Here is a 15109-nt window from a genome sequence, read left to right on the forward strand (position 1 = left end):
TAAATTTTAAAACAATTTATAATTAATATGTATTATATGATTTCTGTAACTTGAATATTTTCTATTATTTTAATTAGCAATTTTCTTTTATTTTTGTTAATTAGTTAAATATCGGTGTTAATTCTTTGCACAATTCAAACCTAATTTGATACGTCTAAACATAGTGTTACCTCGTTTAGATTAATGAAGAGTATAACGTAAGTAAATAACTTCAGAACTGTCATATTCAGGAATTAACAGAATTGACACCATAAACTTGTAGTGTAACATTTATTTTGCATAATTAGTGTAATAATTAAGATTTTATTCCATTAGTATCATTTTATTGTAGTAGTACGATAATTATTGAACAATTCTCTTTTTTGATAGAAAAAATCAGCCATTTGAAATAAATAATTAAAACCCAGTTTGTTTTTTTTTTTCAGCTACAGACTCCTACAGATTTGCCCAATTTTTTGACAATCGACACGTGTCGATCTACAATTATAAAAAAATCGACCTCAAAATTACATCTATTTGCCAAGTTTTATTGGAATTGGTTACCGGAAAGTATTATTTTTATATCCGTAGATTCATCCCCTAGTTTGCCACTCTTAGAGGTGGAACATTTTCATCAACTTTAAACGAGACCAATAACTGAGGTACCCTCTTTCCAACAAAAAAAAGAATCACCAAAATTGTTTCACCAAAACCGGAGGTATCGCGTAACATACGTATAAAAAAAACAGTCGAATTGATAACCTCCTTTTTACTTCGGTTAAAACTATTCGTATTTTTATTTATTATTATACATTATTATCGATCGTTTGCTTCTTACACATTTACTCGGTTAGTTTGATCACAAGTATATCACACTCATACTTAAAAAAACAGAGTATAATAGAACGCGAAATAATTTTAATTAATTATAACGCTAAACATGTACACTAAACAACTATTTAGGCCTCAGCTTCAGTTATTTCTTCAGGATATTTATCAGTCAAAAAACTCTTCACAGTACCGTGTTCAACCATTAAATTCAAACGTATTTTGTTATGATTCCTGTGCCTTTCATATTTTTTCAGGTAAAGTTGATAATGCGGCATGGATTCATAGAATCGTGGCCATCTTTTCTTTTTTAATATCACGCGGTCGTTCATCACGTACTGAGTGAAATCTAGAGTTTCATCTTTCGGGATTTCGTCTTTTGTTCGAACTACACTGGGACTGGCAACAACTTTCGGATAATATGCATTTTCGGCTCTGTATTCAACTAAGTGCAATTTCTTCTCTTCAGCTAGTTGCTGATGTGTTCTCTGTAATAAAAGATAGATAAATCACTTTAAACACAGCTTTTGTATTATCACAATCAGTTGTCAAATGTTACCTACCTGCTGTAATAGCCCAATGAAAAATGCTTTAACAATATGTTGCAAATTATTAGATCCCTCTAACTTGACTCTTATGTCTTTAATACCTAGTGCCACACAGATTTCTTTAATGGCCCTATGGCACTTCAAACCAAAGCCTTCATTCTTCTTCTGGACAAATAACTTTGTCTTTCCAAATGCTGTGAAGAAGTCGTGGAATACTGGAAAGGAATAGTGAGATTTAGGCACAGTACTCTCCGAACAAAACCATTCTCCTCATATTTGTTTTAGGATTTAATTTAAATCTTTTAAAGTTTGATACAATAAAATGTGGTGCTAGAAAACTTTAACAATTTGACTGCCAACACCCACTATGGTACAAGATATTTACCACAACCTTTGAAGTAAGTACATTTTTTGTTTGTTGTTCACTACTTTTTAAGTAAAGGACATAAGTTTATACCTGTGTGATCATTGTAGATTTCAAAGTGCATCAGCTTCTGCCCAGCTCTGTTCTTGGCCTTCCTTAAAGCTGCTGTGGCCTCCTTAGCTTTTCCAAGACCAAATCCAGCTAGACCTTGCCCATTACCAGTCACCACCTTGTAAAGATTTCCATAGGTATAATCAATGTAATTTGTTGGGTTTTTACCACATACTCTTTTGCTGTGTAGTACAAAAGAAATTATAAAAGTTGTGGCAAAAAATTACACAACATGTTTGTTATTGCTTTCCCCACTTGTAAAATTTAGGCTGCAAAGCTCGTATCTCAATGTTCATACTAGTGATCATTATATGCATTAACGTCAAAATTCAGCATGTGGTATGACAAAATAATGACAAACATAAACTTAACAGGACGTCAAGATTAAAACCTTACCATGGCTTGATAGTTCCTTGTACGTCCGAGACTGCCTTTCATAATGAGTAAAGACCTCAGTTGCAATACTTTTGTGTCAAAACCAGTAAACTCATCTGTAAGAAAGCATATTACATGGGTCATGTTTTGTAAAACGGTTCGTCCGTCCGTCTGTCCATCCGCCCGTCCGTCCATCCGCCCGTCCGTCCGTCCGTCCGTCCGTCTATCTGTCTGTCACATGTGATCATACATCCAAAAGGCTTCTATCACATCAAAATTATTAAAATAATACAAACTACATGGAAAATTTAACATATAAAAAATGTTACTAACTAACTGTTTAACTAATTGAGCATAAAAGAGTTATTAACTAATTTAATTTACAGGAATCTTAAACCTCTCTCATTTTGTAGAGAGAGGTTTCTCTTCTCATTTTGTAGATGTGGCCTTATTACCCCAAAGGGTGAAGAGTTTTTATGGAAGCAAACATTGTAGAAGAAAAGTATTTTGTTAAAAAAACTACTATTAGTGAAATACGCCATTAGAATAAACAACTGGTTTTCACTACAGACATAGAGCACCAGAGTGGACATGATGCTTTGGCCACCTTAGTGGTCAATTTAAAATATCAGCCAAGCAGCACAACCTGCATATTGGGTACCTCACTATTTGATAAACAATGTGAATTGAACTAAAATTTATTGAGTTTTAATACTTGCCTTCTCCAACAGGATCTGGTGCACCAATACTGCGGCCGGGCATTTTAGTGCCCGACCACCCTCTCTCAATGGGGCTGAGTTTCAATCTTCTGAACTTTGTCATTGAATCTCTGAGTTTGATTAGTTTTTCCATTCTAAAATTTTATCATATAAATGTGTATTATACATATTTTTGCACCCATAAAGAAGAATTCATCATCCTATTAATGTGACATACTCTAGTGATAATGCCCTTGTATGAAAACCAAACTATAATACCAATAAAATCTCACCGTTCTGGATCATCAGGTAATTTCTGTTGTTTCAGGAGTTCACGACCTCTAATAACTGGCGCAGAGAGCCCTGGCCACAGCATATTGATTTTACCGACGCCAATAACTTGACCACGATTAAGATCGCGTATTCTGATCCGTCCTGCGCCCTTACCACGACCTTTTTTTGCGCCAGGATTACTTACTGACGTTACGGATTTCCATAGCTTCTCAGCTGGCACTAGAACAGTAAATACATTTTGGTAACAGAAAATTCTACAACTGATACAAATAAAAAATTTCAGTTTCCAGAGATAATAAATGCAACAAAAGCTGTAATGTGAACATTGATAAAGGGGATGTTAATTAATTATGGGTGCAATTCATAAGATATATATTAATATATTAATGCTCAATGGATATAATTAATTTATGGTATACAGACATTTCACATATTCTTGCATGATATAAGGGTCATTGGACATAATTAACTATTGTTATAACAACTTTCAATCTAATATACTGATGGCATAATGTACATTTTATTTAAACATTTCAGATATAAGTATTAGTATTATGAGTATTATGTATTATAAATATAATCTCAGTGTTTTTTAGTTGCAATGACGAGCGCAGCGAGGAGTATTACTCTCGAAAACACATAGAAATAATATTATATAACTAATACTTCTCGTAGATAAAGTTAGGTTAGAACTGCGACCAAAACGGTACGCGAGATAAGTGAGCGAAGCGAGCATGCCGCGGCAGCGGTCGGCGAAACGCCAAACGAAATTTCGATGCGAAATCAGTATCCTATATTTGGAATGAAAATGTTATTTTTGATGGACATGAGTTGATGTGTATTGTTTTTTGATATGCAATTAAACATTCTTCATTCTTTCATTTACTAATTTATTCACTTGGGCTCTTAATTAATACATTAGTATTAAATAAATTAATACATTATTTCGTTTTACATCTGTCAGTATAATTACTGGTAATATTTATACCATTACTTCATTATGTTACCTAATCATTATATCTTCTTATGTTTACTGAAGGTTTATTACACACATTGAAATTGCCTTTTGTGGTTGTACCTCTTATTGATTATATTCAACGAGTAATTATATCCTTAAAAATTATATCAAATGTTGTTATACCAAGTGAAAAAAGATTATTTGTTGATAAATCTTTCATTACACACCCAATGAATTACATTTAGGACTCATTTTATTCATAGAAGCAAAGATCTATTAAGAACAATTTGTAACAAAATTTCAAAAATTTATGTACTGTTTCTTATCGTCTGGTTCGTAGTCGTGTTAAGACGTATTAAAGTGGTAAATTAACTTACATTTGTTAAAGAAGTTCACACAGGCTACGGGTGAAGTGCTAAAGTTTGTTTTAAAGTTAGACGCTGCACTGTTTTCGAGCAACGGTGTTTGTTTTACAATTTGATTAAGAGGCTTAAGAAGATTTTTCAAAGATAGTAGTTTTGAAGACATATTTACTCTGGAAACAGTGATTTCCCTCCGTTTCTTTCACTGTATTTTAAAAATTCTTAACACCATAACCTCAATGTTCACTTAAATTTTTTTTAGGGTACTGTTTTTTTTCATTGGAAAAGGCACAATGCGCCATACAGCCAAGACTGACAGTAATTATTTTTAACTTTGTTTTATGACTTTGGATTCAAGTGCATCCTGCAGGCTTAGCATGAGCCCAAAGACAAAAGTTATCACTTCTTCAATGACAGTTCCAAGAAGAGATAACTTTTGTCTTTGGGCTCATGCTAAGCCTGCTGAAATTTTCAAGATTAAAAATACAAATACGATACGAGGTGCCACAGCCCACAGTATTGCGCGCAAGTCTCATTTTTCGACTAAATAAAATGAATAATATAATCTCAGTACAGAGAACTAATAAAACCGACCTCAAAAGTACGTGGAATTACATCTATTTGCCAAGTTTCATTGAAATATCCTTTAGTTCGCCACTATACAGGATTTGACACAGGAGATAATAAAAATCGGGTCTCACTACTCAAAGTATATTGAGAGAGAGAAACGCCTTTAATTGGAGAATAGCAAAACCAACCATAAAAATAATTGCTCGATAAGTAAAATTTTGGCGCTATTTAAAAAAATGAATGTTTATGCGTGATCAGCCACCCATAGAGATGGATAATTTTCGTCAAAATGAAACGGGACCACTATGGAGGTACCCTCTCTCTAACAAAAAAAGAATCATGAAAATCGGTTCACAAATACCGGAGTTATCGCGTAACATACATACAAAAAAAACAGTCGCATTGGGAACCTCCTCCTTTTTCTTATAAGTCGGTTAAAAATAGGAATAATATCATTCAATGTATGCACTGAATTGCACTGTGTGAGTACAGGGCCAAGAGCACGTCTTAACACGTCAATTTATTATGCATTTTAAATAATTTAGATAATTTCATTCCAAGAGATGCAGATTCTTTATTAATTGTTAGACATATTTCATTTTTTATTTGTTTTTGTGTCAAACGCCATGGGCCTCGTGACGTCTAATTAAATAAGACCTCCAAACCCAGTACGTAAGTTTGATATTTAGGTTCTGAATAAAATGGATCATGAGGATGATCTTCTATGGTCGGCTCAAGTACTAGTGTTTCCGTATCGTGTATGGGTCGTATTCCAGAACTCTACTCAATGCTCAAGTCAGGACTTGAGTATGATTTAAAGCACTGGAAATACGACCCTAATGGCAATGACTTCAGAGTGGTATTCCAGAACTTTACTCAATGCTCAAGTCAGGATTTGAGTATGATTTAAAGCACTAGAAATTATACTCAAGTCCTTGCCAATGCCATTTTCCAGTGCTTGAAATCATACTCAAGTCTGCTCAAATCCTGACTTGAGCATTGAGTACAGGTCAGCAGCAGGACTTGAGCATTGAGTAGAGTTCTAGAATGCGATCCTACGATGCGACTGAGCGTTAATATTTATTTTCAGAAAGCGTTTCAAGAAATACTTTCTTTCAATGTAACGAAGAAACGCTTTCATGTAAATTGCAGAAACGGTTACTAAAGAAACGACATTTTAAGAAAACGAAACGGACTCTCACTGCAAGTTATGTATTGTGGGTCAGTCGTACTTACTTGGTTTGTGGTCCTACTCATAGACAACTATGTACCATAATGAAAATCCTACTCTACTCACAGATTATTATATGCTAACGCATTGGTTGGTACTGGGTGCAAGTGTGGTGGTGGTGTGATGTGATCCGCATGTGGCGGCAAAATTTTTTTTAATTAATATTTAATGATGTCGGCAAATATCGATACATAGATACAATTATCGCCAAATTTTATCGCGTTATCAAAGTCATTGTAAATGAAGTACTCCTAATGAATAAAAATATTTTATTAATCTTGCCAACGTAACCTTAGCGATAAAGTTGTATGGCTTAAGTTTTTGATGCAAAAAAGGTTTTATTTAATTAATTTAAAGTTGCTTTATATATTTCTTTTGTTTCTTTCTATATTTAATAAAACATGCCGGTGATTACGGTTTACGATAATGTGGTGTCGGGCCCTGAAGAAGAGAAGATTCCCGCCCATTTGCATTTTGGGCAGTTTATGTTTGATCAGTTCAAAAACGGAGGTGGAAAGGTCGCTCAAGTAAGAGTTTTTCCATAAAAACCTATTTCTTTTTTATCTATTATACATACATACAACATGGGTGTGTTTTTGAGCTCGTAAAACCTACGGTATAGTATTATTTGTAGCCTTGAAAAATCTGCAAGAAATAGACAGAAAATGCATGAGTTGAAGGATATTGAATGTTCCAGAAAATTATAATTATTTTCCCTATTTCTTAATCAATATACAAACACTATAACAATAATTTTGATTGATGATGTACTGAGAAGACAGTGGTCTGGTAGCTAATTAGTAATATGAGAAAGATAATACACTTCCTAGGGAACACCTTGATTAGCATTAGAGGAAGCAAAAAAGAGAAATTAATCAGCTCTTCAGAAATATACAATGCAAAGAGATTCAATATCGAAAACATCATGAAATTTTGGAGTTCACCTCTACCACAGGTTTCATCTAATCTATGCAGAAATAATTGCCAATTTTTTTTTTCATTGGAAATGTTGTGGAATTTATTATAAGCATTCAAAAGAAGTAGAATGTTGTTTAATACTTTTTAGGTTGACGCTGAAACAGGCGAACAGGTGACATACAGAACAGTTCTTCAAAACAGTGTCAACTTAGCTGCTTCACTCCAGAAGCTAGGATTGAAGAAAGGAGACCTAGTTTCACTTAGCAGCGAGAATCGGTTTGAGTTCACCGTTGCTTCATTGGCTGTGTTTTACTGCGGTGGAGTGCTGTCTACTCTTAATATAACATATTCTCCTGGTAATTATGATTTTATTACACACTAAAACTCAACATGCCGAACAAACTCGACTCAAACTACATTCTGCACACTAGCAATAACCATAAAAATGTATAATAAACTTACCAGAACAATTAAAACAATGTTAAAGCTGTAATTTTACTAAAGAAAACTATTTGAAAATATTATACATGAAATGTAAACTACATAAACCATACTATTTTTTTGATACAAATAAATATCATAAATACATAATATTTAAGTTATCAAAAATTAATATATAATGTTAAAAATAATAATAATAAAAAATTGTTTATTAAATAACTTATGGTACAAAAGAATAACTAAAGGCCTATTATGCAAACCAATGTAAAATATCACACATATACCTGAACTAGTAGAAACAGGTAAAAGTTACTCGTTATACAGCTGGATATATTATTAAATTATAAACAAAAGAATAATCAAACAATAAAATGCAAATCTTATACCTATACGCTTAAATTAAACAATATTAGGGATAATTAATAAATTCTGTATAGGACATATTTTGAAAAAATTCTTGGAGAATTTTCTTAACCATGGTGCAACGGGCTGGTGTACGTAAATCGACGACAAAGGACCTATTTTGCTTGTTAACATTTATGTAAAAAAGTGATATAAGCCAATTTGGCGTTTAATTTATTATACAAAAATGGCCCTTAAACAAAAAAAATCTGGGAATAAACACATGTTCTTAACCGACTTTAAAAAAGGAGGAGGTTCTCAATTGGACTGTATGTTCTTTTTTTTTTCGTATGTATGTTACGCGATAACTCCGGTATTTGTGAACCGATTTTCATGATTCTTTTTTGTTGGAAAGGGGGTACTTTCATAGTTGTCCCATTTCATTTTGAAGAAAATCATCCACCTCTAAGGGTGGCTGTACACGCATGAAGATTCATTTTTATAAATAGCGCCTAAACTTTAATTTAGGAGCCATTATTTTAATGGCTGATTTTGCTATTTCTCCAATTCAAGGCGTTTTTCTCTCAATATACTTTGAGTAGTGAGAACCGATTTTTATTATCTCCAGTGTCAGGTCCTGTATAGTGGCGAACTAGGGGATATTTGAATAAAACTTAGCAAATAGACGTAATTCCACGTACTTTTGAGGTCGGTTTTTTTGATGATACAATTTTGGGGCATGTCTACCTATCTTATTAATATATGTATTACATTGGATATCTAATTAATGTTCTATTGAAAAAGATTTCATTACAATGTAAATGTGATAGCTACTTATTATAATAACTAGGAAATAATAACGCACACACTCAACATAGCCCCACACTAGGGAAACCCTGTGTCGCGGGTGCCATGGACACACACATAGACAACCACAAATTACACCCAAACTCACGAGAGAAATAAATGTAGGCCATACAAATATTTCTCCCGGCCCGGGAATCGAACCCGGGGACCTCTGCGTGGCAGTCCGGTATGGTAACCGTTCGGCCACAGAGGCAGTTTCGTTAAATATAGAAGCTTATCAAAGCTTCAAGCTTTTATTAATATAATTCCTCCAAATTATCATATCCTCCCTACTGGGCCCAGAAATGGACATGAACTACAGTTCAAAATGTAAAATGCTGAACAGGATATACATTACTCTGAAATATTTGCCTTTTGCCAGTTACGATAATTGATCTGGGAAGTGATGACTTATAACAGCACATAGTGCTTTAGGGCCCGTTCCCACCATGTCGTGACGACAGATTGTCGTGCAGTTTACAGTGTCGTGGTTTGTATATTTAAATTAAGTTGTTTACATATAGCACGACACGATTAACTGTCGTTTACGATTTTTTATCGTTACAACGACAAACTGTCGTCACAGTGGAAACAGCTAGAACGACAGTCGTCTGACGATAAAAAAAGTCACGATCAATACGTGTCCACAGATTGTCGCATCTCCTATTGTCGTCACGTTTTTTTTATCGCTGTTCGCACGTATTCTGCTCCCTGCCCTCTCCTCTCGTACCTCGCGCCCTCTGCTCGCTTGGCAGTAGCGTTGGGTCGTAGCCAGAGATGGGCAAGGAGGCTGTCGTGAAACGATAAATTGCCGTCACGATCTAGTGGGAACAGCTAGTCACGACAGTCGTTCAACGATAAAAAGTCGTCCACGTCAGATAGTCGTAATATGGGAACAGGCTAGACACGACAGCCGTCCAACGATAATAAAACGTGACGACATAGTGGGAACGCGCCCTTACACTTTAGTTTACGCAGGGTTGCTGCCGATGCAAGTTTTTTACACGTCAGCGAATGCGGATGCTGATTTTTTTACCTTTACATCAGCAGATTCTGATGTGAATGCTTTTTTATCTATCTAAAAAAATCGTGAAAAATGTACACATCCTTATTGAATTTACATGTAAAGGCGTTTTTAATTTTTTTTTTTTATAATTTTTTCATTTATTTACCAAACATTTATTAATCAACTTGCATGAAATCAATCAATGCCTAGCTTAACCATTTTATCAAAGGTAAGAAAGACAGCTGAGATGTTTCGGCTTGCAGTCTGTTTCTGGATGGTTAATTATTCCAGCGTGCCGTAATCCCGACCCCTTTAAGTTATGTCACAACGCGACTTGATTGTTGTTATTGTTAGAATATCCGCAATGAATATCAGCATCGATCGATCAGTGCGGATGCTGATATTCGCAACGACCGGACACTGGCGTATGAACCATTCTTACGATAAAACGCGTCGAAAGTCAATTCCAATCAGCTCAGCGTGATATACATAGGTATACGTACATTATGTAACTTAAAAAAGTGTTATTTTTTATATTATAACGATTAAATGATTGACGTCACTTGTGTGATAATCAGATTAGCAAACAAGGACGTCCATTTCCGTGTTTGTAACAATCTAACAATATCTATCCATTTGTTAAACAAATATTTTTTTTAAGTATGTAAATACATAAAAGCTGAAGTGACTTGAACTTTGCAAGTGTTCAATGCAATTAAAACTGTGCAGACCACACATGTAAAGTTTAAAACAAAATATTAAAATTACATTTAATTTGTACTCATAAACATGTTTTTTTTTATATTATTCATTTTAGCGCATCGCTGACGCTAGGATATCTTTTGAGCTGGTTCTAAATAGTTTTCATTTTTGTTTAGAACACTTCTTCTTTTTACTTATTGGAGGTACTTACGGTCTTTTTACTTAATGATTAGGACTTGCAATATTCGCCCATTTTTGGTATTCGGATAATTCGAATACCAAATATAAAATCTTTTGTACGAATAAAACGGATAAAACGAATATTTAATACATCGGTTTTAAAAATAGTCAATCTTTAAATATCTTCTCGTTATTGTAGAAATAAAAATTATCACTTGATTTTGTACAATAATAATTAATAAGTAGTACCTACCTCAGATTACAAAACATAGGCAGATGGAGCATACGTAACAAACGATGTGAAGCCGCTTTTCATTTGTTGTGTGTGATGTGGGGACATGCCCATTTATGTGCGTGTAAAGGCACATTTAGATGGAGAGAGTTTCTCGTCTCGAAGATGCGATTATCGAAAGAATATAAAAAAACTTTCCTCGTCTAAACATTCGCGATTATCATTCGCGATATTCCACGTGAGCGATAATCGCCTCGCCTTTGCATGTTGAACGTCTCCGTGTAAACAGAACTTGAAAGCAAAAATCGAGAGAAAGAAAGAGCGTTTCTCGCACGCTTCGTGACGAAAACTCGTAGGCGATTATCGTAAGCAATAATCGCCATAAGATTATCGTATCATAATGTTTACATTCAGGCAAGAACTAAAATCTCGCCTACGATTATGTCATATGCGATTCGCAAGCAACTTAATCGCCTCCTCGACTGTTTACACAGAGAAATATGTAGTAAGGAGATTCTTGCTTACGAGTTTTCGACTTGTCTAAACACGACACTTGTATGACATTTCTTCAAGTTCATACGATTATCGTACAAATCGGTTCGAACCGTTTTGAGTGCGAGAATTGCCATTCGAGTTCAGTGATTACTGTGGTATTGACTGTGGATATACCGAAATGACGCACAAATCATTCAAATTTGGAACTGCTGATAATATTAAGTTCATTGCATTGTAGAGAAATATACATTTTTTTTTTTTCAAATTTTATAACATTTCTTAATCCAAATTTTTTTTTCGTTCTCGTTTCATTAATTCTTTTCTTAGAAAAGCAGTGATAATCAAAACACCCTCGCGCACTGCACTTGTGGTAGAAACGGCTGGCACAGAAACTCGAAATACGATTTTTGCTTTCGAGTTCTGTTTACACGGAGACGTTCAATATTGAAAGGCGAGGCGATTATCGCTCACGTGGACGGCCAATAATCGCGAATGTTTAGACGAGGAAAGTTTTTTATATTCTTTCGATAATCGTATCTTCGAGACGAGCAACTCTCTCCATGTAAATGGGCCTTTAAGATTGCCAGATGCAGCGAAAAATCTCCCGCATTATTTCTGTTGCTTTCTATAATACTAATGTTACAGACTGGAAATGTTATTTTGCTATATGATACTTAAGTGGTATTAGGATATCAAACAGTAAGTTAATATGTAAAAAATACAAGTTAATATGTAATTGTTATTATTTGATTTACATCATACAAAGGAAAAAATATTTTATTAAGATATTTTAAAATTGAAAACCGTTGATAATTCAAAATATTTATTACAATCACCGTTTAGGCTACCTAAATGGCGAAAAATCGAAAATGTGCCAACACTGCTTAGTACTGACGCGAGTTTGTATTCGCTTTTGAATTTGTATTTGCTTTGGTGGCTTCACTTTCGTGTTCGGCGCGCTTCATCTACCTACCTATGTTTTGTAATCTGAGAGGGTAATCTTTACTGTAAAGATAGTATAGTGTATTTGCATCCGGATTAACAATTTAGTCATAAAAGAAACATGGGAATGGCCATGACTTAAATTGTACTTAGCTAGTTAAATAATTCTAGGAAATTCTACTACTTCAACTTTTTTGTTACTTTTTGTTACTAATTCAACAAAGTTAGTTCCGCATGAAGATTACCAAGTTTAGAATTTAGTGCTATAGTCACTTCACTTCACTTTTTATTTTTATGGCTCCATCAATATGAGAACTGATGATTTTGCCAATGTCACAGTTGAAAGAAAAAAAAACGAAACAAAAAAAAAATTTTCGCTAAGCTCTAATAGGACATTAACCGGTGTTGGTAAGTTGGACTACGGGAGTACTCAGTTGAGAATGTAAAACAAAACAGCAAAACAATATTTATAAATATATGTTATTTAAGTGGATAAATTTACATAGAGTAACAATATGGGGGGAGAACACTAAAGTTAAGAGGTTGTTTATGTTAACGGGGCGGGGGAATTTTGGAGAAAGTAAGTTATAAAGTGGAACAGCAATATTAGGACAATTGAAAAAAATGTGTTCCAAGGTACCGTCTTCTAGGCCGCACTCGCACAGAGAGTGATCTCGAACTCTGATTTTACGCAAAAATACAGGTGTGCAAACATGGCCTAAGCGCAAACGAATAATGGTGGAAGTGATGTTTTTAGGCAAATCGCGACGTTTAAAAAACCAGGGTTTAGTGGGTAGATTTGGTTGGAGATTACCATAGTGTCTACCAACAGTTTGTCGTGATTCCTGCCAAAGGACCGACCAGGAGGCTAGCATTTGGGGTTTAGTCATGGCGAGCAGATCTCTGGGAAAGTAGTGCTATAGTCCGTTTTTAGTGAAGATGGAAAAATTTGACAATTCATTGCGCAAAAGTGTTGCCCGTTCTCAAGTAGCTAGTGATTGCAGTCGATAAATATGACTGAATGAATGAATGAATTATCGACTGAATATTGGTTACGCTTACGCAATGATTGTCCGAACTTGTTAAATTTGAATCATCATCGGCCCATTATTCGTGCCACTGCTGGGCTACTATTGCTTTTATTTTTTTATTATAAATTAACATTGAAAAACGTAAAAAACTGTATAATAAAAATATACGTCATCTTTACTTATGCTGGTAATTGGTATATGCGAGTCGTTATTATATTACTTATTATAGACAAAAGTAGCTACTAAAATTTAAACAAATAAATAAAATGCCGCACGGGCACAGCGGGCCGGCTGAATTTGCCGCATTCGACTACCACTCTTTGGCTTGTTCGGATATGCTCACTTGCGCTCGCGCTTATTACGTTTCTTTTGTTAGTTCACGTTATTGTTTTCTGTTATCGTGTTAAGTTTTTGTTAGGTTTTTTTTGTTACTGTATTTGTTGCGTATTGCATCGCAATATGGACAACCCAGGACCATCCACTTCTTCGGGCATTTTATCGCCTCGAAAGAAAAGACAACGTATTGCTCTCAGTACTACTGAGAAGATGATGACGGAGAATGTATATAAATACATTGTTCAGGAAGAAAACAAGGGATCCGATCCAAATCTTTTAGAAGCTGCTAGTAAAACAGAATGTGCTAAAAAAACGGCTGACATTCTGGGCATTTCAACATCAACTGTTTATACAGTTCTAAAAGAAAAATGCGAAAATATGAACTTTAATTGACGACGTATGTGATATATTTATTATGCATGTATCGGATTCCGACGATACCATTACCTCGTCTAACACAGAAGAGGACTAATCTAATTTCGAATTAAAAAAAATGTATATGAAACACGTATATATACATTTGTTTCGTAATTTGTGAATCCGCCCAGTGTGCATTATACATATTTAATTTTAAGTCAACATTTGAATTGTAGATTTTATAAGTACATTTGAATTGTAAAATTTATAAGTACATTTGAATTGTCAACTTTTGTAAGTTCATCACATCTATTAAAAATCAAAAAGGGAAATTTTGTGGTTTTTCATTTTAATTCAGTATAGATAATCAAATCCAACTATCATTATTAAAAATGTATATGAATAAAAACGAGTTCAGGTGGTATTGTACATAGTCTACAATAGGGCAATAATTTGAACGTGCATCTGTAGATACTTTACGAATTGATTTTGATACTCGCGGGCCAAACGTCAAAATAAGAGTAAAGACGGCGATAACGCAATTACTAATCATTAGAATGTTATAAGTCTCACAATTCATACATTTTTTGGAAACTATTATCATCTTTCCAACCTATCGATAAATCTATCGACAATAGCTACATGACTATTTAAAATTTTACGAAAACTGGCAACCCTGCAAATGTCAAATTTTTCCATCTTCAATAAAAACGGACTTTAATGAATTTCGACGGCCTCCGTAGTCGAGTGGCTTGCACACCGGTTTCCATGGCGTCGCCATTTCTGAGGTCCCGGGTTCGATCCCCTGCCGGTCAGTGTAGAAAACTAACTTTTCTATGTTGTCTCGGGTCTGGGTGTTTGTGGTACCGTCGTTGCTTCCGATTTCCATAACAAGTGCTTTAGCTGTTTACTTCGGGATCAAAGCAACGTATGTGATGTTGTCTAATATTTAATATTTATATA

General features: G+C 34.4%; 3 protein-coding genes across 4 annotated transcripts in view; 2 read left to right on the forward strand and 1 right to left on the reverse strand.

The window, feature by feature from the left end:
• LOC113226285 (autophagy-related protein 2 homolog A) overlaps positions 1-3375 on the forward strand; it is a 66270-nt gene extending 62895 nt beyond the window's left edge. Inside the window, exon 39 of one of the 2 annotated variants that reach the window (XR_003310084.1) lies at positions 3232-3369. The gene's annotated coding sequence lies outside the window, so the exon portion shown is untranslated. Of the gene's footprint in view, positions 1-3231 lie in introns of both variants that reach the window. The other variant, XM_026458854.1, reaches the window with a different exon arrangement.
• On the reverse strand, positions 751-4707 carry LOC113226286 (28S ribosomal protein S5, mitochondrial). The gene is made up of 7 exons (XM_026458856.1): positions 4533-4707; positions 3197-3416; positions 2925-3058; positions 2227-2321; positions 1813-1948; positions 1371-1570; positions 751-1295 (listed from the first exon to the last, which is right to left on the reverse strand). The coding sequence occupies exons 1-7, from the start codon at positions 4681-4683 to the stop codon at positions 939-941; spliced, it is 1293 nt and encodes a 430-aa protein (XP_026314641.1). The 5' UTR covers positions 4684-4707; the 3' UTR covers positions 751-938.
• A 1805-nt stretch (positions 4708-6512) lies between these two features.
• LOC113226307 (luciferin 4-monooxygenase-like) overlaps positions 6513-15109 on the forward strand; it is a 31724-nt gene continuing 23127 nt past the window's right edge. The window contains exons 1-2 of the mRNA XM_026458888.1: positions 6513-6845; positions 7385-7592. Coding sequence (XP_026314673.1) covers positions 6720-6845; positions 7385-7592 — 334 coding nt within the window. The 5' untranslated portion in view covers positions 6513-6719. The remainder of the gene's footprint in view (positions 6846-7384; positions 7593-15109) is intronic.

Source organism: Hyposmocoma kahamanoa, unplaced genomic scaffold (genome assembly GCF_003589595.1).
Source record: "Hyposmocoma kahamanoa isolate Upper Pololo Valley unplaced genomic scaffold, ASM358959v1 187, whole genome shotgun sequence".
In the NCBI taxonomy this organism is placed as follows: Eukaryota; Metazoa; Arthropoda; class Insecta; order Lepidoptera; family Cosmopterigidae; genus Hyposmocoma; species Hyposmocoma kahamanoa.

What these genes read in the sequence shown, in the direction of transcription:
- LOC113226286 (XM_026458856.1), bottom strand. Translation starts at nt 4,683, where the DNA reads ATGTCTTCAAAACTACTATCTTTGAAAAATCTTCTTAAGCCTCTTAAT. An exon ending in ACCAGATCCTGTTGGAGAAG is followed by an intron (nt 2,322 to 2,924) that starts GCAAGTATTAAA and finishes GCTTTCTTACAG; the next exon opens with ATGAGTTTACTGGTTTTGAC. An exon ending in CAAGGAACTATCAAGCCATG is followed by an intron (nt 1,949 to 2,226) that starts GTAAGGTTTTAA and finishes AATCTTTACAAG; the next exon opens with GTGGTGACTGGTAATGGGCA.